Genomic DNA, 23349 nt, shown 5'->3' with positions numbered 1-23349 from the left:
CTCCATTTTCAGCTGCTTGTGTACATGTTCCGGGGAGAGGTAGTCCATGTGGTTTTCATTTTGCCAGGTAACAATGATGGTGATAGCGATGCAGCTGGGTGTCAACTTCATATGTATCATACCAGTAGATATCAGTTATCATCCCAAACAACAATACTGGTTTAAATGTTGAAGTTTCTAGTCTCTTTCATATTTTCTCTTGTTTATCAGGGTCCTTTTGGGGTCTAAACGGCCAAAACTCCCATCTGTTGCTCACTGGACTCATGATACTGACCGCTTCCTGGTAAACTGAGTTTTGGGAAAGTTTAGATTTAAGCATGAGCCTAAAGTTTAGATTTACTCACGGTTAAAAGCAGTATTTTGTTGCAGTTTTTTTTTTTTGTATACTTAAAATTATTGCTGCCAATTTATGCCTCCAAAATGTTGTGGTCTACGTTCCCTCAACTTTCTATTTGTCCTTATTTAGAAGAGATGTTGCATAAACTATAAATCAATATTTCTGCACTTTTATATCCTGGCAATGGGTGGAAAGTGGAGGATTCATCGTGGAATACTGTGTTTCTTCTTTTAAAGCCATCTCTGATCATTGCAGGCTGATTCAGCTGGTTTCTGTTGATGTCACGAATAGCGACCTTCCTTGCAAAATACATTTTAGTCTCAATGAGACTTTTACCTGGATCAATAAACAATGTAATAATAATTTAAACAACATAAGAGGGAAGTAAATTTTGCAGCAGCAACAAGACTACATTAATGATGCTCTCACTCTGCTGTTTATCTGTGGTATAATGATGCAAATCCGATTGCTGCTGGGCAAATTTGTGTTTATTTTTTTATCTAAGTATATTCAAGAGCCTCTGAAATGGGCAGATAATGAAGTTTAGCACATCGACACCCGGGTGTACCTTGCAGACGAAAATCCCTTCAAGCAAGCGTCACTTCAGTTCAGTGAAAATATGAAGCGCGTCGCCTCTAAAGCATGCAGACGGTTTAATGATGGCTGCTGCGGATATCAAAAGGAGATTTATCTTAATTTATTGGCCTTGGCTTTGTGAGATTACTTCCTGACAAGACTGGAATAGTTATTATCAGACTTGTGCTGAGATGAGTTATCCTCGCTGCAACTCCTGGGCAGAGATAAAGAAAAGACAAACACCCCTTAATAGTGTTATAATAGTATTTTTTGTGCTCTTTTAACATGCTATATGACATGACTGATGATACTAGCTTGGGATTTGAGTTTCTAGGGGTAACAAACCTCTTACTTTAAGATGTTAGTCTTTTTGCCTCATTTTTTTTTGTTTTCTCTTGTTTTATATTTTTTTGGAAAAGCTTCAACATGTCTGATAGAAGCTAATGTCAGAAATGATAAATACAATTTTAATGACATTAGATAACGAGTTGTGTTTGCCATTGTTTTAAAATAACCATAACCATTAAGGCTTATTGTTATTATTGTTTATTTCCAGCCACCCGAACAATATCGTCATAACATTCGCTGATTCGCTGATGATACCACGGTGTCGGGGCTCATCTCTGGAGAAGATAAGACCACATATAGAATGGAGGTGGAGTGACTATCTGTCTGGTGCACCACCAACAACCTTCTTCTGAACTCCTCAAAGTCGATTTTAGGAGGTGTAAACCAAACATTCAGCCCATCATTATAAACGGATATAGGGTGGAGATGGTGCCACTTTTCAGGTTCCTGGGCACCTACATCTGTGAAGACCTGACCTGGAGCGCCCAACTCCATCTCAGTCCTGAAGAAGGCACAGCAGACACAGATCTTCCATTAAAAACATTACCAACACCTAAAGGACGCGTCTTATCCATTTATTGTTACATAGCAAAAAATTGCAGACTCCTGCAATTTGGAAGTTGCGTCTTTTAAAATTGTGATTGTATTGCAAATGCGATTAATTGTGCAGCCCTACTAGGAGACCAAATTCTGATACCGCCTTCAAAAACAAACCATAAGAACATCCAGGAAAATTACACTCCTCTCTGCTTCAAACATGATGCAAAACGGTGTATTTCCTGTTTCATGCTAACCTTGCCTCCAAGCTGAATTCTCGCACTATTTGTGCATTCGCAAGCACACCAGAATCCATCTTGTACCATTCCCGCTTCTACCGTTTGTGTCCGAACCAAGAACGGTTCGGGCCAATCGCGTTGCAGTATTGTGGTTTAAGGCGGGGCATACCGGTGCGACGAAAGCAAGAGCTGCTGAGCGCACAGCCGAACCAACATAAACCCGTCTCCTGCTTACGTTTTAATTTGATACCGGGATTGGCTAAAACCAACCTTTGGGTAGGCGGGCACTCGGTGTCGCTTCGCCCAATCAGCTCGGAGAGTTCAGCTGAAATTCCCTCCTTTCCCCCTGATGGATTCAAATGGAGCAGTCCCAGAACTAGATTGCTACACATCATCAGTCTGGCTGGCCACGTTCGTTTCACGCTTCAAAGTGGTTAAAATGCCACTTCTTGTGAAACGTTTGCCGTGTCTTTTTGCATCCGTTTCCGTTTTGCCCTTCAGGGGCTGCCGTAGCTCACAGCCAAACACACACGAGTCCTTGAAAACAAGAGACAACACACAGTTAATCAGGCTGCACAGCTGTTGCCTCCCACCGACTCGCAGCAACGCAGCTGCAAACCTCTGATCTCAAATCAGCCCCTCACCTGTCGGGGCTCCATGCTGGAGCTCTAATGGCTGAATAAACAGTTTAGCACTGATTGTTCCCCCTGTGGCATCTCAAACAGAGGTGTTGAATTACCTCCGTTCACCCTCCATCACCCCACTCCCCTCCTGCTGCATCCCTATCCTCCTTCTCATTAGCTTAAGCCCTTTAATCATATTGGCCCTTTGATAATGGTAAGTTATTGTTTAAGAGGACTCCTCTTGAGTAGATGAAAGCTAATCATGGCCTTGCCCCCCTCCCATCCCTCCCCTCCCCCATTGCAGCCCGTTAATGGTCATGCCGCGCTGCAGCGTTTTCAGTCGGCTTGTCCTGAGAGGAGGTTGTTTTTGTTTGCTTGTAGTTGCCGGGAAGTGCGCGGTGTAATGGTTTTGGGTGGGGCAGCTTCCTGAACGGGAGAAGCTGGCGGGCTGTCGAGGCAGACAGCGGCTCGCCGGAGGAGCAGCAGCTGGCAAGGCATCGGCTAACCGGCGACCCCGACCTGCCTCACAATGATGTTTGACCATCAGCTGGGGACGCCGCTGGGCCTTCACAGGAAACCCTCCAGGGTGGAGACGGCCAAGAGATTCTGGAGGGTGAGTTTGACTTTTTTTGGAGGGGGGTGACGGGAAGGTGTTTGTTCCACTCGGATTCTGAACCGCATGGAGCTTTGGGCACACGCCTGCTGCTCCAACCCGATCTCATTTTGAGATTGCATTCGAGATGTGAGGAGGAAAGCTTCAGCCTGTATGTTTATTAGACATCCTCTGAGCATCATTTTAAATCAAACACCCCATCCGTCTGATTGAAATAAAGCAACCTCTCCTCATCGCTCTCTGCCAATCTGATTGAGACTCCGACCGACTAACTTCTGGTCTGTCTGAAAGGCATACCTTAGATAAAAAAAAAAACGTAAAGAAGTCGGCTTCAAAGTTTGCCGGCTTCTTTAGAGGTGAGCCCCTCAGATGTAATGAAACTCCGCTGTGTTGAGGAATATGACCAAAGATTCCTACAGAGAGGCTGTTTTGAGGCACAGCAGACGCCAGTCAATATTGTATTACCCTGCTGACGTTGGCTTTAAAAGGGTAAAAAGATGGACTCAAAGCCGAGTGCTGACTACAGATTCTTTGCCTTGCTTTAAAATCTGGAGTTAATTCAGAAGTGCATCTTGATCCTCACCATGTCCAGGTTGCTCTTTGCTTTCTTTTCCTTCAGCCCACATCAGTGGTGCTGTCTGTAGACACCCAAGAGCCTTCCCTTCACTTTAATCTCCATCACTTGTCGTGTGCACTGGCTAAACTCTCCCCATTTTACTCTGTCGACCTTTACTCTCTGCTGTTTGATTTGCACTTTGCAGCGCTGCACCTCGCTTGACTCGCACTCGGTTAAGTGTCAATCTGGACAGGCGTCCGTGGGCAAGAGACTCGACACTCCTGCCCAGACCCCTTTAGTGCCTTTTAGTTGGCGTTTCTGGGATTTCTAGGTTCCGCGGAGACTTTGGTTTATTCCTTTGTGCTCCAATTTTCACATATTTCCTCTTTTGTCTGAATAAAATTGATTCCTAGTTTTCTATGAAACAGCTTGAAGTACATTAGAAAAAACAAACAAACAAGTAAAGCTGAGACCAAATCCAAATCCTGGGAGTTCACTGCTTGTTAGGATGTGGGTGAAAAATTTATTTTTTCTTGTGCTCACAAACTTCCGTATATTAAAAACAGGACGGTGGTATTCTGCATTCATCCTTAACAAAAGGCCTGAACAGTTGGAAATCCGGGCAAGTTGTCTGTCCAAGGACATGTTTTGAAATATTTTACTTCTTAATCGATTTTCATTTCAAACGTTTATTTTTGCGTAAGCTTCGGAGTGTCAGTGTTGGCATTTTTCCATTGCTGTTCAGATTTAAATGATTTTTCTTTTACCTCTGCTTTATTTATTTGTGGAGGTTGTGGCGGTTACGTCAGTTGAGTTCCTACACTTTCATAAATTTATATTTCTGCATATTAGAGGCTACCAAATAATCTACAGTAAGTCGGATGCTGAGTGAAAACATCAGTTTATACATTCCTAGAGCTTAGCATTTTTTTTTTTTTTTAGGTCGGTAAACTCAAAGGCTGGTATAGCGTCTCAGACATTCAAGATGTGACAATCCTTAGTGCTTAGATAGATGAACTGGACTTCTTCGGTTGTTTCTTGAAGACATTTCATCCAAAATGCCTCTTCTACTCTGAACATGGTTGCAAGTAACAGGCCAACCAGAAAAATCCCACTAATATCAATCTTTAAGGTCATTAATGGGCCAATTAGGACAATTTAACATATCTGGCCTCTTTTAATCTCAAACCCTCTGCCTTCCCAGTCTAAAATCTGCAGATTGCTGCCTTCTAACAAACCTCTCTTGTGCTTGAGATATGATTGAACTGCTGATTCTTGACCCGACGGGTTATCTCTTCTGTGTTGGGTCTTCCAGCCACACGGCTGAGCTGGTGTTTGGGTGTTGAACCATTCTCTGTCTGAGAGCGTTGTTGGGATTAGAATTTGACAAAATATTATGCTTAGAGAACAATCCATCTTTCATGGATACCACTGTCACTTATGGAATGACAACATTTTTCTTTCTGTCCTACTTTTTTTCTCTTTCAGCTCAATGCATTGAGTATTTTCTTGAAAACCTGGATTGCTGTATTTTGAAATGTGTTGCAGACATTATAGGTTCCCAAGCTGGGATTGGGAAAGATTTTCTGACTGTCCATGTGGGAATGTTCCTCCCGCTGACAGGAATGCTCTTCTTGTCTGCGGGAACAAATGGAAATCACCCTAATCTGCACTAGATGGTCCTCGGAGTCATCTAATTTTTCATGTTCAGTGCTGAAAGTCAGACCCATGACTCCTCAGTGCAGGACTAGTACCAAAGCAGATTTTTTTGTTTTATTTATTTTTTTGTCTGAAAACGGCTTAAATTTGAAGTATTACCTTGTGGTTCTTTTTTTATAAACCTCTTCTGTGTATTGCTTTACTCTTCCACCACTACGATTCACACTGAAAAATAGGATATGTTAGGGGCCACTGTTCTCAGAAAAGGTGTTGCCATGTTTATGCTTCACATGTTCTGTTTTCCAGCACACGTTTTTTGCTAGCCCGGTTCAGACCTGGGGCTAGCTCTCATTGTACTTGGGTTATAATTTGTTTCTTTTCATACCCCAAGTTTTGATTCCAGTTCATGAAATGTTTTCGGACAAAAAAGGTATTTTAGTTGTATACAACTGGAGGGATTCCTTTAGGATACTAATTATTGACAAAAACGTAACAAAAACTTTGATTTAAAAATCCAGACTTTTTTTTTAAAGTAGAAGACAGAGCGAAAGTCCAAAAATGTTACATTAAACCTACAGCAAACAAGGTTTTAAGCGATATAAAGTTCTTCTCTGGATGGGCAACAAACACCAGCTCTAAGGTAACCAGTTCCCGTGTAAATCCATCATCGTTCCATTGAGTCACTCAACAGAGCCCTCCTTGTTTTTGTTTTTTTAAATAGTCCATAATGTTATAGTCTTGCATAGAAATAACAAAGATGAATATTAAAAAACATGCTAGGTTTGCAGTGGGTTTAACGTGTGAATTGTTGCCCGTATAACGTGATCTGCTTTTCTCGTTTTCCATTGGCTCTACTTCTTCAGTTGATTATTTTTAGTTAGGTTAAAACATTTCAAAATGTTTACTTGTGTGCACACTTCTTCGTACAATCACAACAGGTTACCTGCGTCTGCGATCCTCATCCTTTTTTTAGACCAAGCGGTACCGCTTTGGAAAAGGTCCAGTTCTGCAGAAACCAGCATTATGAGTATCAGAGGTGCACAATTTTAGAAAAAAAAAAAAAAAAAAGGATGATCCGAGTTTTGTAAACAAGATAAATATGTGAACACTGACAGACCAAATCAATATAGTATCCGGCTTCGTTCACCACACAGATGTCTTCTGTTTGGAGCCGTAAAATTAAGATGCTACAAAGACTTTTAGAATGCAATTAAATTAAGAAGTGGCTCTTTCCTCTAGTTTCAGATCCCTTTGTTTTATTTCGCTTCATGACAGAAATCAATAAGAAAATCTTGACAAAACGCCCCTGCACTACAGATTGGCTTGTATATTGAACAAATTGTCAGCATTCTCTCGGCAAGCTTCAATGAATTTTGCATCTGTGTTTGGTTTCAGCTCTTTCTTGTACGTTTTGAAGCAAAGTTAAGGCAGCAAACACACTCTCCTTTTTTTTTAACTCCCTTTTCTTATCTTTTCATTTCATTCTCCTCCTTATACCTCAGAAGCAAATGTTGCCCTGGAAGGAAAACGAGCTGAATTCGAAGTTGTCAGGCTTGATACTTCATGAGAGCAGAGCTGAGTTTAAATGATTCTGTGTGCCTAATAAACTGAACAGAGAGGAGTAAAAACACTCTGGAGTTCAGCTATGCAGCACAGAAAGCAGAAAGTCCCAGCATGGAACCATTTCAACCAGATCTGTGTCAGTGTTGAACATCTGCTTTTCTACTGGCATCCCTATGTAGCTCTTCTACATGAGGACCAAATTATGGCCAAATCAGATTATTGGAGATGGTCAGATTATGTTTTAATCAATGGAATTTATCTTTAATGGATCAAGATTACAAATACCCATCTTTGCACACTTTAGATGACAAATTACTATTATTATTATTATTATTAATATTATTTCACGATGATATCAAGCAAAATCCTTCTGAAAAACCCAAGTCAACAGTGTTCCATTGATGCTCTTGTTTGTAAATTAAATTGTTTTCACATTTCACACCAATTTGTTTGGAAGTGTTTCCCCTGAACGATCTTGTTTTTAAGGGGTAGAAGGTCCTGCATGTCGGCCCTCCCCTTAGATTGCAGAAACGATGGCGACGGCCTAAAGTCCTTGTGCCGAGCCTGGGGTTAAAGGCTCAGAGAGAAGAGGCGTTGAAAGTCCTGTGTTGCAGCACGGCTAAGTGAATGCGAAGCAAAAAACGACTTCTCAGAGTTTTGAGGCTGCTGGGACTTTTTTGAACCTGTGCAGTAGTAAAGTTTTAACAGCCTGCAGAGGCTGGTGTTCTTTCAAAAGACTTTGCATTGATCAGAGATCTATCGATTTGCGCCTTCGCCGCTTCCATCCCAGATGTGCGCTTGTTAACGCTCGGCTACCCTCTGTAAAATGACGGCGCATAAGTGCTCATTCTCCCCCCCACCCCCATCTTGTCTTTTTTCGTCAGCTCACGAAACAGACGCCGCGCCTTATTGCTCGTTTGTCAGCGCCTCTCTGCTCCCCCTGCTTGCTTTCCAGCTCTCTTTCTTCATATCTCCTCCGTCGTCTTTTGTCGGAGTGCTGCAGCTGACAGGAAGGTATTGTGCGTCTGATTGCAGGGAGCCGGTGGCAGCGTGTCATTCGTTTTCCTGCACAGGAGAACGTACTAATGGTTGGAAAATGGAAGCCTGTGAACCGTTGCTACCTTTGTGAAACGCGCTCCCAATGACTCCTGCAGCAGTTAGTCAGTTAATTGAACAGTGAAACATGAGCACATTTGTAGCTGTTTAATTGGCTTATTGAATTCTCATTTAACAAGGCATTTCAAAGATTTTACACACAATGATAGGTTTACAGATCATCAAGTTTGAATTTATGTCTTGGTGGAAGCTTGTGCCCCTTTCATAAGGAGTCTTTGCCGCTGATACTTAGATAGTTTTTTGGCCAAGAAATGGCTTGTTCCAAATCACCAAATGGGAAAATTGTTCACAATAATTGTCTTATTGCAAATTATTTATATCCATAACTATTCCATTTATCATTTGTAAGTATGGGAGGGAAATTCAACTAAAAGCGTGACATGGAAAGGTGTAGAAGCTCCTGGTCAGACTCTGTGGCTCAAGTATAATATTTCTAAAAGCATAAGGTTATGTAGATTCATTTAAAATGTCTGAACAATTGTTATGTGACGTCTTGGCTAAAATTGGTATTGATTTGATCTAAAATTTAAATCTTAGCAAAGGTTATGGTTTTAGAACTCTTAATCAGGTTTTAATCTACATTTAGATAAATTGGCTGGTAATAGTTTTTAAGTTTTCTGTTTTTAAGTTATAATTTATGTGGATCACTTTTGTTTAAAAACAGCAGAACAGCTCTGCCACTCATGAGAGTATTTAGGAAGCATCTTGTTCTCTGCCTGTGCTGTTCCAGGTTCCCGTCTCAGATATACTCAGCCCTATAATTAATTTAAAAATATTTTTCACTTGTAATGACACTCTTAAAAGATACAAATTGATCTTATTGTTCACAGGTATCTGTCAGGAGAGGAGAATAAATAAAACCACAGCATTATATTTATAAGCAGCAAAGCAGATTGAAGGCAGTTACCGATAATTTAGGAGAATATGGGGCAAGATTCATTAAAAAATACATTAAAAAAAAACTGCAGCAAAGACTGGTCAATGGGGGTGCCAAGAGGCTATGGTTGTCACAATAGTAAAATTTCCAACCCAATATCAATAAAATATTTGAAACTCAATACCGTTTTCGATACCACAGGGATAAAAATATGACAATAACCCAAATATAACACATGCCTGGTAGCATTCTAGCCACAACTAATCACACAACCTTAATGCGGCCCACCAGTTGCTCTAACATCAGTAATACGTAAAACGTATTAAATTAAATTATGAATGGGATGTTTCATTTATTAACCTGTCGGAATTCATCATGAAAGCTTGGGTGTCGTTCCTCGAGATGTTTGGCCATGTTTGTCGTGCTGCTTGACTTCGTTGCCACCACTTTAAAGCCCTGTTTGCACACAGGCCTTTCAAGATATTTGGGTTTCACTTCTTCCTTTGCCTCGTATGCAAAATATTTACATATCAATACCATGCAAAATTAGTATTGTATCCGGATACATCAAATCAGTATGGCTGCTTTATATAAATATTTTTATATAAATATAAAAATAATTTAATGCATCTCAAATCAAGCTAACACTTACTTACATGGTGCTGCTTTGTATATATATATATATATATATATATATATATATATATATATATATATATATATATATATATATATATATATATATATATATATATATATAGAGATATATATATATATAGAGATATAGATATATATATAGATATATATAGATATATATATATAGAGAGAGAGAGATAGAGAGATACATATATAGACCTTTTGCAGAAATTTTCCTTATAACTGTCAGCTTCTGACTGCTCTGGAGAGCTGGAAATGAATAATAATTGATGCCAACAAAGCAAGGGTCCTAAATGAATTGGAGCAGAACCTTTTTTTCTGCATTGAGCAACGTTTGGTTTGGAATTACTGGTGTAAAGCTTCATTAAAAAAACACCAGCTCTTTAGCTTTTTAGCGCTGGAGTGAATCAATCACTCTTTTGACTTGTGTTGCAGCCAATGGTGCAGGGAATATTTCGGATTTAGAAGGATGAAAGAATCAATTAAATAACAGAACCTGGAACCCTTTCAAAGAAGAAGTGAAATAAAGCCTCCAGTAGCATGAGCAGTTTCTACATTTTGCTGCAGTATAATATAAAACTGAACGGCTTGCATAGCTGGGAATATTAAGATTGATGAATATGTTTGGGAGATATTATATGGATTATTTCTCTGTTAATTTGATTTTGTGGAATCTTTACAGGTTAATTAACTAATCTTCTTAGCTTCAGACGTCACTGAATTAAGACACTTCACAGACTTTACAGGTGGAGCATCAAACATGTTAAGGATTTTGATGTTCTTTATTCTTCTTCAGGTCATATTTCATGTGATGTATGTGGAGAACTATGCACGTGTATATTATGACCCACCCAGGGGGCTTTATAGCTTCATGCAATATTTATGTACACTGTTTATTCAGCCTCACTCTGAGTTTATGGTTAGATCAGGAAAACCAGTGGGTATTGTGATGTCTATGGGTACTGATGTTGCTTAGGATTTTCTATCTACCTTTCTCATTCTAATCCACAAAGTATCTAAGGAAAGCTTTTCAGGATCCACTTCGCACCATGACTTTAGGGTCCCCCAATTTTAGGTTAAAGTCCATGTCTTGCATGTTTTATATTGTTGTCGATCACAACGGTGATATATACCATCATGTCTGAAGAGGAAAAACTTGAAACTCCTGAAACGGAGTAATCAATTTCAGAAAACCATACCATGCAACAAAGTTTGACAAAGGGTGACATGTCATGACATGGAGCCAATAATTTGAGCTCAATGTACAACACAATGGTCACCCGGGCGAAACGTGATAGCAAACTCTCAAGCTCAAATTGGAGCTCATAAAATAAAATTTTAATGTCAATTCGCCCACTAAGCAGGAAAACTGTTGTCTGAGAGCAGTAAGCCTTTAGACTAAACTCACCTGCACTCTACCCGGGGATTTAAAAGCATTGTGTTGCTTGTATTGTGTACCAGTATCTCACTACAGTAACACGGCTTGTAACAACAACTGTTATGAAAAAACTTCTAGTGAGGTTTCCGTGCTCATCACAGTACTTAGACTGCCCACATTAAGGTGTTCAATGACATCTGTATAATAGGCAGACTGTGGAAGAGCACAGCATTTGACACTGTTGAACATGGCATATTGCTGGAGAACTGGGTCAGACTTTCTGGTACAGTGCTTGACTGCATTGAGTCTTTATTTAAATAGGTAACTTTAAATTGGAGTTGGTGAAAACCCTGTGGTGTTCTGTGTTGGGATCACTCCCATTTAATATCTGCATGCGCCATCTGGCTCAGACTACAATAGACAGGATAAATTACTATGCAGATGACACACGGCTCTACATTACAATGTCATCAGGAGACACTATGAATCCATTCAAGTTCAGTGGATGCACCATAAATTTCTTTAAGTAATCAGGAGTCAGAGCTTTAGTTACCACAGCTAGTAACAACTGATCAGAATGAAATCTGGTCCTGTTGGTCGACCCAGACCTGAACCTTTAGAGGCACATGGATTTAACGAAAAAGTTGGCCTTCCATTACCTAAAAACATGTCCAGAATTAATTGACTAATGTCCTAGCAGGATCTTGGAAAGTCTCATTGATGCATCTATCTTTAGTTGAACTGCTTATTGCAACAGTGGTCTTCATAGGTTTGCCCTAAAAGGTCAGACAGCTGATCCAGAATCCACTGCATCATGTCTAAAACTGAGACAGTAGAGCACACTACCCCGTTTCTGAAGTCCTTACACTGGCTCCCGGTATCTCAGAGAATAGACTATTAAATACATGTATTAGTTTATAAATCACTGAATGGGGCTTGTTTTCGTATAAAACTTCCAGACCAATCGGGTCTTCTGATTCAAGTCTTCACATAATCCCCAAAAATCAGTACCAAACATAGCAAAGCAGCATTCAGTTTGTTTGCTCCCCTTACCAGGAACAAACTCTCACAAACTGTGGAAGTACGGAAACCCTGGGTTCTTTCAAACCAAGGTAGAAAACCTGTTTGGTTAGAGTTGCCTTTCACTGTAAACAAAATCCTCTGTGGATGGCAGTGGACATTCTGTACAGCCAGAGGATACAAAAAAATATAGATGTATTTGCAGTGGCATGAACAAAGTTATTTCCTCATCCCTCAGCCTTGATTTTGTTGTCTGTTATTCCAATTAAATGCTCGAGGTTTTTATTTTTACATGTTATATGGACATAAAAAGAGACTTCAAGCCAATGCTACGAGTGCTATGGTCAGCAAAGAAGTCAAAATACTCATTCAGTCATACACTCATTAATTTGTCTGGAACACTGAGAAACAATGGCATTGTATTTACTTCATAAAACTTATTTTGGACATTGGTAGACTTGTTATACTGAACAAAGACAGGAGAAATATAAACATCCTTGTAAAGCAATAAAACATGCATTTTCTTACATTGAGAAGGACAATCCATTATCCCCATGGTATGAACGGCGTAGCCCTCATCCCTCAGCCTTGAGTTTTGCATCCCTTTAAAGCTTCCGATAAGTTTGTTGTTAGCAGTTTTAGACTTGTTCCTATGTTTAATGCATGGGTCCTTGGGGAAAGTAAGAGTGCTTACTCATTCCATTATTGTGTTAACAATGAGTGATTAAACATCCATTTGGGATTGCCTGATATCATTGGGGTTTTTTTTCTGTGTGTTTTCTGTAAATCTCCACTTTGAAAATAAAGCTGAGAGTGATGGCAGTCCCCCAGGTGATGCCATCACTCCATTTATGATCATTTCTCGAGCACAATGCCTAAATGATCTTTCAATTCATTAATAATTAGAAAGGGAGGAGAAAAAAAACATTTGTTGACCATGCAAAAGATGTCTCTGGTCAGATGTAGCAGAAGATGGAGACTCGCAACCTGCTCTCCTGGTGACCCAGATCAGCCGATTTTCAGCTTGACTGGTGATCGGCCCTTCTGGAGTTGATTTTGTAGATGGAATCATTTGTTACGGCTAAAATATTTGTACAGGAAATTCTAGATTTATTTCAAACTTTTTTTTTTTTTAAATATTAAACCAAGAAACAGCAGAACATATTTATTTTTGCATCCTTCCCCATGAGCATATTAAAAACCCGAGGCTCCACAGAAATCGTGTCTTTCAGCCGAACTGCTAATAGCTTCGGCAGACTTTCTCAGAAATGATTAGTGCAAGCCGTTTCGTTCAAACACAATAGTTTCTCAGCAGGCAAGCTAAATAAAAGACTTCATCACTTCTGAAAAAACGGCTGCTGCTTTAATTCATTCAGGTTGTTTTTTTGTTTTTTTTTACATGCAGCACGCCACCTTCTACAGTATGTCTTTATAAACCTGCCTGACAAGAAGACCCAGTCCTTTAGAGCAAATGAATTTGCCATCACCTTGCCTTGTAAGTGACACTTTAATGAAAACTAACTCGGCTGCGGCTCTGCTGTGTGTGCAGCTTGGAGACTCGGGGCCCCGGCACTGGGCTCTTTGAGAGTGATATTGCAGTGTCAAATGTTAGATGAGCTGGATGTCTGTGTGAAAAATAGGATCAGTGCAGCCCCCTTTATTATTCATGAGCAGGAGGCTCTGGTCACTGCAGAGAAATTTATTAGAGGGCAACTCCTGCCACCTCTCACCCAAACGCCACCATCATCCTCTGCTGCAAGTCTTCAGCATTCTCATTGCACAATACGGGTCTGGTTTTGGGTACTGATTCAAAGTTTGGGTCGGAAAGACATTTAGTTCGACTTCAGTCTCAGTTTTACTCACTATGCCTTCACGTATTAAATGCTTTTTTTTTGTTTTTTTGCTTTTTTTGTGCTTTTTAAAACTGACACTTGTATAAAGTCTATTTGAAGGTGAGTATTTTTTTAAATCTATTTATAAACATTGATTTTTTTTTTTAAGTAAAGGGTGCAAACTACAGTTAGAAGAAATTGTAAGACAGTTAAAAGTGATAAGAATCAGTGTTGGGTATAAATATGTTCAGATAGGCAGGAAAAGCAGAGGTTGTATTAGATAGTATGTTGTTGTGCCGTCAAAATCTTTCTAAAAGAAAAAGAGAACCTGACCATTAGAATAAATTATTTCATAATAGTTTGGATTTTTTTTTTTTATTGTCTTATGTTATTATCTATCTTATTGGCGAAAAAAACATTAAACCACCTTAAAATACCCACGACATTTTGCTGCACCTCTTCATCTTTTAGATAAAGTTGAGCATTGTTTTTATTTAAATTTTTGCTGCGCTGGAGAAGACTACGTATGCTTTTATCCGCTTAAGAATTCACTACTATAAGGCTGTTTATGCCGGTGCCTCCGACGTCCCTCAAGAGGCTTCAATTAGTCCGAAGTGCGGCTGCAGGTCTTTAAAATGACCCCTCCAGGAGTAAGCATCTTGGTTATGTCCTCCTTCTACTGGCTGCCTGTCAGTTTTAAAATAAAGTTTAAGCTTTTATAGTTTGTTTTCAATGCCTGGACCCATCCTACAATTCTACTTTAAAGCTATAGTTGGTAATCCTATTCAGAAACACTTTTTGTAATACTGGGTAAAATCCTCTTTCCAACCTGACAGTAGTAAATACATTATGTATTCAGAAAAAGGAGGTTAAAAAAACTTTTACTGTGGGAGCTGCAGGCCTCCCTGCCTCTCGGTCCGAAGGGCAGGGATTGGTCAGAACTTTGTTCCTGCTTTCATTCCCCCGTTTCCATCAAGTTCCTGGAGTATCCCCTTATGTACTGGTTGTCCCACATGCCAATCATTATGACGCGCCCACGTAACACCAGTGTCCGTGCTCGTTTCTTTATAGTTTCTGCTTGCTGGCAGCGCATTTCTAGTGTTTATGTATCCGGTTAGCTTAGCGGTTAGCTTAGCATTTAGCCGTTCATTGTAGCTCCGCTGCTCTCATTGTAGGCTTTGAACATGGCTGAGAGTCGCATGACACGAACCACATTCATGTTTATGAGAAGAAGAGGAAGGCCACAGTAGAAAGTGCTCAGACCAGACTGGGTTTGGGATATTTTAAAGACGCGATCCCCCTGAAGAGCGGAAGAGTGATGTAAGCCGGTCTTGCACATTTGCAGTTATTCAAAAAGGTACTTGGGGAAACGACCCTAGCTTTGAGGAGTTTCTGCTTGAGAAGTAGATGCCTGAATTCATTGACCAAGTTCTTCTTGAATGCTCCAAGAATTAAGTATAAATATTAGGCTGACCGGGTCTTTTCAGTTTTGACAGCCAGGCTCTGGAACCAGCTCCCTCTGGATCTTCCCTAAGTCACCAACTGGCATTTTCAAATCCAGACGTCGATATTTTTTTTTATCCAGGAAGGTTCTTAATACTCAGTAGCACTGTGCCCTTTTTTTTTTCTTCAGATTTCCAACTTTTGTTTATTCGGTTTATATTTTATCTGTTTTAATTCTTGTATTATGAATGATTTTTTATTATTTTTTTGGTTGGCACCTGTCTGGTTGGCTGTAGTAAAGGACTACAAAAATGAGTAAATAAATGAAAAATGAAATGGGTGAAAGAAAATGTTTTAACATTATTTTCCTGAATCTTTTGTGGCTTTGTATGTCTAAAGCAGATTGAACATAAAACCGAAACCCTGTTACAATACATCTGAACGTAGAGCAGCTTTTCCAGCAGTTGGGAAACCGTCCACTCTGACCAATACACTATGGGTGGTCAGAAAATGAAGGTCCAAGCTGTGTTGAGGCTTAGATTCCCTTTGAAAGAGCAAGGTGGTTGATTTTCCTATGAATATCTGAATTTGAAGCCCATTTTCCTCCCGACCAATTCATTTATTTATTCTAAAAAGTCAAAGTTTCTTGACTGCAATCAGAAATGGACTGATTGCTGTGTATCACGCTCCCTCTTACAAGTTGCAATACACACACTGAACAAGAGTGCGAGATCAAGATGTGGACTTCAGAAGCTGGGGAAAACTTCTTAATTCTGTTGTTGCTGTCTCATTAGTGGGCTGGAACACATTTCAGGAATGAAGCCAGCAGTAGTAAGTGTTGATTAGGAGATTTTACACAAGCGTTGCTAATATTCCATGACCTTCAAACAGCAATATGGTTTTCTGCTCATTAAACATGGTTTGACCCAGAGTGGTGCGCAGCCCTCCTAAGAACTAGATTGTCTCTTTGTATGGATGGACAAGCTAACGTAGGAGAGACCTTTTATGTTGTAATCAAATATTCATGTCATAATGGCATAGATGACAAGGCCTTTGTCTTTGTGCAGCATTAATGGCACACATGTCTGTTTCCCTGCTTCTCTTGGATGAAATTTGGACAAGCGGTACAAAGTTAGACCACCATATTGTTGCAGAAGGAACGGAGCCCACAAAGACACCATGGGGCTTTAATTGGCTTTTCTTTTTTCTTTTTTTAAAAAGAGGATTTTGAGTGTTCGCAAACAGCACTCTCTTATTGTTTAAAGCTCAAAAGCATTTGGTGTAGATGGCCATGATTTTTCTTTCTTCCTGGTTTTTATTTCAAGAACGAAATGCCACGGGCGCCCCGAGTCAGAGCTCTCCCTTCAAATGTCACTGTTCTCCAGAGAGACGTGGGTGTTTGATTGAAACTCTGTGGGGGCTTGTTTGCACTAATCCGGGCTTTTCTATGAGGGGTGCAGTTCTGAGTGGAACTGTGTGTTCACACATCTGTCAAACTCGGTTGGACAAAGAATTTACTTAAAATTACCGACCTGGCTTCCCTGCTGCTATTTTCTTTTGTCCTATTTTCTCATCCGTCAGTAAATCAACTGGTCTTCCTATCCACTCATTTGTTCAAAAATGTCACTGTACTGACAAGAAAAACTAAGTCCTCTACAGTATGTGCTAGATACTTGTTGGGGCTTTGTAACACAATCAATGTAAATGCTGTCGCCCATGCCCTGGGTCTGTGTGTGTGTAGTTATGGGAAGTCTGATGAGGCTCGTCAGGCCATAAGACCAGTCAGCTCTGCTTCTGCTTTTACTTCCATTGTGTGAACCACCTTCGCTTCCAAGCTAGGTTTTTATTGGCCAACGTTTACTTCTTCTGGGCTGTAGTATACGTGTATTTAGTATGTAATATATGTGTTTTTCCTCTGCTCCTCACCTGAGGGGGTAACAAATGTATTAACATAACGTTGGTTTGAGTCTTGCGTGATTTAGTCATTCTGATTTGCTTAAGAATGCTTCAACAGGCTTCGTTAACAAAATTCTGGCTCATTTGCCATCTTGCAAGTGAGTTGTCACGGCGCCGCGGTGGAGCTGCTCGTCGCGAGGCCTGCTACACCCACTGCACTCCAGTAGGTGTCACTGTGGAGGGAGTAAAAGTGCTGTGCAACAGGAATGGAACCAGAAGAAGTCCTGCGACAAAATTGTCGAGTTTAAACCTAGCTACATCGGTTCAGCTTTCTGTTCTTTAACTTTTTTTTTGAGTTCAAGAATAGAAGGAATAAACTTTATCACAAAGCTCCAAATGGAGGGTTGTCCAAAGCCCGGGTGAAAACCACTCCGGGCGTAGTAGATCTGAGCCGAACACGCCTTCCCCGACCGTCGGCGTTGCAGATCGGGCAAAACAAACCAACCCCCTGTGCCCGCTTTGCAAAATCAGAGACGTCCTCGGTTTTCATTAGTTATTTTCAGTAATTAATTTAATTTCTTCTCTTTTTTTATTATTTTATTTTTTTGCTGTTCATGCCGGCCCCTATGTCATTGAAAAAAGCTCTGCCCCGGTTGGCTGCCTGCTTCGCCCGTGCCAAAAACCACTACTGAAATGGAACCAAACCTCTACAACAACTTTTACTTAAATGCAGATGTATGTGCACAAAAATGTGGTTTTAATTAATCAATCAAAATTAGCTAAAAGAAGCAACCGTTTCAGAGGAAAGTCTGACTCAAATTCTTTTCTTACTACTGAGGTTAGACTTTTTTCTTTCTTTACGCATCCATTTCCCACAGAGAATCTGGCTAATTGGTTTAATTAAAGTATTTCTTGCTCATATTTTCTGCAGCAGGTAAAAAAAATAAACATCAAAATCTCTATTTTTTTTTTTTTACCCCCTGAATACTTTTGCCAGTTTTGGCCAACGTGACAAAAGGCTCTGGACACTCCTTGTCCTAATGAACATATCCTAGTATTGCTGTGGCTTTCTTAGCTCAGACAGGACAGGGTATTTTCATAAAACCACCCAAGCTTTCATCTTTGTAAAATCCATATTTCTTTTCTCATTCGTGTTGTTTGGATATCTTTAATGCTTACTGTGCTTTTGCAGTGAACTAAGTCAAGCCAACCCATGTAATTGTGTGTGGATAAAATCTGTTAGGATATAATAGAGTGTAATTCAGACTAACCACATCGAACTGAGACAGTGGCTGGAAATAAAACCTCTCCTGTGGATATTTAGAAAGCACAATGCAATGGCTGGATGCAACCTTTTTAAATAGCAACATGAGACAAGATAAAAAAAGATATGACATTCTCTTCTTCTCGCTCTGTGTGATAAGGCCGAGCTTTAAAGAGACCATACGGTGGTTCGTCTCTTTGCTTACTGACTTTATCTAATGCCGCATGGTTCCACATGAATCTTTAGAAAATAATTCAAAGCCAGCCGTGTTTTCACCTCCTGTGTATACTACTCACAGCTGTACATATATAAGGCTCAGTTGCCATGTAGTAGCTAATCCAAACTCTAGGAATGTGTTCGCTCTCCGTCTGATCCGCCGGCACAGCTGCAGCTTGAGTGTTGAGGGCATAAAACGTACAAAGCCTCCCAACAAAGCCATTAGGCACTCTTCTCTTCTGGCGCCGGTTGCTGCTAATTATTGGCCTGCTGTCGATGCTTTGCATCTATCCATTCGATGTAAAGAGCGGTGAGGGGAGTGGGTTCGGACTCTATGTCCCGGTTGTGTCCCCGAATCAACCCGCACACTCAGGCAGATAGCTTCCCTTCATTTCCTTTTTGTTCCCCCCTCCCTCGTCTGATTAGAGTAGCACAGCTGGCTAATGGCATTTTCATAATTACTTCAATGATAAGTTGTTGTTGTTGTTGTCGTTGTTATCAGGTTGTTCGCGAAAGAAGTCTTTCCAGCCAGGCGCAGAGGGTGCTTGTTTGGCTTCTGTGTCAGAACAAATACTTCGGTGAAACAATGGGTCCCCACACATCGCCATAACAATGTCCCCCGCATCTCCCCATTACCCGTTCAGCAGCATTTAGCATACAAATCAGGAACGCAGCTATTTTCTGTTTAGTATGTTGTTGTTTTTTTCAAAAGTCTTGAATGTTTTTGTGGGTTTTTAGGTGTCATTATGATCTTTTTGGATCTCTTTGCGTTTACTTTAGCTCCCTGTTTGATTTTCAAATGTCTATTGTTTGCTTGTGTTTTCTGGCATTTTAAAACTTGAGATGTAATTTGGACCTGAGCTCTAAAACCTCCAGATTCGCTCAAAGCAATAGTCATTGTCATGGACTTGCAAACTGGAAGTTTGTCTTTGAAGAATCATTACCCAAGGGTTTGTGTTAGTTTCAAATTATTTACCCACAAAGAATGATAATGATCCGTTTTATTTTCCATATTTTAAACTGGATAACCGTATATATCTTTTTGGTCCTCTCCCCTGGTGTCAGTCTGTGTTGTCGTTGAGAAGCATTTACTGCATCTCGGGGCTTGTCTCTCCTCCCCAGATGCTGGTGTCCTCACTTAATCAGCTGGTATTTTTGCTCAGCAGGAAGCTGCACTGTCTCGCAGGTCCTTATTGACACTTGACCGGTGGAGCGTGCGGTGTTTTGATTTGCCTTTGATTAGACAGTCTGGGTGCACCGTCCGCCGCCCTCCCTCCCCGCCGATGTACAAGATGCTCGCTGACACATGCTGCGCCTTGGCATTTCCACAAGGCTATTTTCTGCACACAGATGAGAGAACTACTCAAATGCACCTCCAGTTGTCAGTTTTGCTTCAAATATTAGTTTTTGATTTATGGCCATCAGTTTCTTTTTTTTTTTTTTCCTTCTTTTTCAGTCACAGTGAAAGCTCAGATCTGCCAGACAAGTGATGTGTGAACCGTTCGCTGTCAGCGAGCCACAGGGGGGAGGTGGGTGGGAAAGGCATGTTGCTTTATGTTGTAAATTCGCTTTGAGGCGGATTACCAACATTTCTATCCATCCGTCCGTCCCCACTGGGAACTCTTTGAATTGGAGGTGGAAAAATGTTGAATTTTGACTTGGAAATTAATGTTGATCCCTGATCCTAAAATGATTACCTGTAGGTTGTTAAAAAGGTCAAATAATCTAACCAGACAGCATTTTATTTGGCTCATCTTGCAGCATGATGGGTATTTCAAACCGATGTAGCAGTCTAGACCAAATTTACCTTTTTTTCATGGGGGCACATAACTAAACAGTAATAAAATACCAATATTTCCTGTTTAAATATATTAAATAAGCTAAAGAGCCAGTTGTGGTTCTGGAACTGCAGGTTGCAGACTGTCAGATGAAAACTGTGATCCTGTCTTAATATGGCTGAAACTAAAAGTGCCACACCATAAATTTTAAATCACTTTTAGTGTAAAGCTGTAAAGCTAACAACTAAAATTGGTCTCTTTTGAAGTTGGTTTCTCTGTCAGAGAATATCATCATAAGAAACCGATTCAGTGTGACGTCTTCAGCACAGGGGCCATAACATTGTGCAGGACTTCCCATGTTTCCTCATAGAAAGCTGGAACAGAAGACCAAGCATTGACAAAGGTCAGTTTACTGAGTGCTCGGAACCAAATCTCCATCCGTCCCCAGCCGTAGCCACTTCACATCTCAAGCAGCAAACCAGCTGTTTGGTTGTCTGATGTGAATCACTTGTCTGTCATGTATACCGTAGCCAGACACTGAACCAGGGGAAGGGTTTCAATAGGCCGGCACAAAACCTGTCTACTTTGATCAGAACAGTTGAAGGTAGACTGAAAGTCTGAGCCGTGGCAGGGTGAGCTTCCCACATGCAGCACAAAGAAAGCCTGGCTTCACATAGTAAAGAAACAAAACTTTACATGAGTGATAAACTGGCACGATGGTTGATTTACAGAAATATCCACAGAATATGATCCATCATCTACATTGTTAGTTACTGTGTTGGTATTTAAAACTTAAATAGTATATGGACTGAGCCATGTGATTATAGGGGGGATGAAACTGGAGATACCAGGTAGAAACAGGGCATCTACACTGCATGGGCGGTTCTAGACAGGGGCCGACAGGGGCCAGGGCCCCTGGAAATTCTCTGAAACAAAACACCACCAGGCCTTCAACTGTGGCCGGCCCAAGGCTATAAGCAAACTGAGCTGCTGCTTAGGGCCCCAGGGCCACTATGAGCCCCCCATGAACAATAATAAAAATAGCAACACACTAATAACAAAAATAAATTATGTGTGTGTATAATGATTTCTATGTGATTATAGTAGCAAAAAAACACAATTTCATTGTAAAATTCTGCATATTTACTTATACATGCAACAAAATAATTTTTAAGTAGGCAAAACTATGCTGCAAACAAAGACATAGAGTATCTGTCAGGGGTAGAGAAAAGAAAGAGGAATAAAATTAAAAAAACAAGATAAAGGTACTTTTGTATGTCTTGGTAATGTAATGTTTGTCAAAGAGATTTCTGTGGCTGTTAAAGGAAAATCAATTTACTAGTGACCTTTAACGGTCCAGTTTGTGACAAAGTGGTTCAGTTTGTGTTCACCATTTGTCCCTCATTCTTATTTCTGATTCATCTACTTTCTGTAGCTGGCCATATTGCTTAAATTTAAACATTAGTTTGCAGCTCTGCTCCACTTACTATCCCGGGTTTGTTTGTGTTAGCATTAAGTTGCAGTTTCCATCTATGTTTAGGTTAAAGCTCCTACTGGATTATTGGTTGAACTTGTTTATTTGGTTTCCAAGTATATTCATATTTGTTTACTTTTTTACTCCCTATTGTTTGTCCCATGTACAGGGGTTGGACAATGAAACTGAAACACCTGGTTTTAGACCACAATAATTTATTAGTATGGCGTAGGGCCTCCTTTTATGGCCAATACAGCGTCAGTTCGTCTTGGGAATGACATATACAAGTCCTGCACAGTGGTCAGAGGGATTTTAAGCCATTCTTCTTGCAGGATAGTGGCCAGCAGGTCACGACGTGATGCTGGTGGAGGAAAATGTTTCCTGACTCGCTCCTCCAAAACACCCCAAAGTGGCTCAATAATATTTAGATCTGGTGACTGTGCAGGCCATGGGAGATGTTCAACTTCACTTTCATGTTCATCAAACCAATATTTCACCAGTCTTGCTGTGTGTATTGGTGCATTGTCATTGTGATACACGGCTCCTCTTTCAGGATACAATGTTTGAACCATTGAATGCACATGGTCCTCCAGAATGGTTCGGTAGTCCTTGGCAGTGACACGCCCATCTAGTACAAGTACCACCCAGACAAGAACAGTCTGGGTGGTACGCTTCTTTGGGGCTTCTCCACACCGTAACTCTCCCAGATGTGGGGAAAACAGTAAAGGTGGACTCATCAGAGAGCAATACATGTTTCAAATTGTCCACAGCCCAAGATTTGTGCTCCTTGCACCATTGAAACCGACGTTTAGCATTGGCACGAGTGACCAAAAAGTTTGGCTATAGCAGCCCGGCTGTGTATATTGACCCTGTGGAGCTCCTGACGGACAGTTTTGGTGGGAACAGGAGAGTTGAGGTGCACATTTAATTCTGCTGTGATTTGGGGAGCCGTGGTTTTATGTTTTTGGATACAATCCGGGTTAGCACCCGAACATCCCTTTCAGACAGCTTCCTCTTGCGCCACAGTTAATCCTGTTGGATGTGGTTTGTCCTTCTTGCTGGTATGTTGACATTACCCTGGATACCGTGGCTCTTGATACATCACAAAGACTTGCTGTCTTGGTCACAGATGCGCCAGCAAGACGTGCACCAACAATTTGTCCTCTTTTGAACTGTGGTATGTCACCCATAATGTTGTGTGCATTGCAATATTTTGAGCAAAACTGTACTCTTACCCTGCTAATTGGACCTTCACACTCTGCTCTTATTGGTTCAATTAATGAAGATTGGCCACCAGGCTGGTCCAATTTAGCCATGGAACCTCCCACACTAAAATAAGAGGTGTTT

The 23349-nt window shown here is 40.6% G+C and overlaps 1 protein-coding gene across 5 annotated transcripts in view; it reads left to right on the top strand.

Annotated features, from left to right (window-relative positions):
• dpp6a (dipeptidyl-peptidase 6a) overlaps window positions 1-23349 on the top strand; it is a 350399-nt gene that overhangs the window by 149692 nt on the left and 177358 nt on the right. The window contains exon 1 of one of the 5 annotated variants that reach the window (XM_036124845.1): window positions 3104-3273. The exons of the other annotated variants lie outside the window; for them this stretch is intronic. Within the exon in view, the coding sequence (XP_035980738.1) occupies window positions 3190-3273 (84 nt within the window). The 5' untranslated portion in view covers window positions 3104-3189. Of the gene's footprint in view, window positions 1-3103; window positions 3274-23349 lie in introns of those variants that run through there. 5 annotated transcript variants of the gene reach the window in all.

The sequence above is a fragment of the Fundulus heteroclitus genome, chromosome 21 (assembly GCF_011125445.2).
Source record: "Fundulus heteroclitus isolate FHET01 chromosome 21, MU-UCD_Fhet_4.1, whole genome shotgun sequence".
NCBI lineage: Eukaryota > Metazoa > Chordata > Actinopteri > Cyprinodontiformes > Fundulidae > Fundulus > Fundulus heteroclitus.
This window is presented reverse-complemented; position numbering and strand designations above follow the sequence as displayed.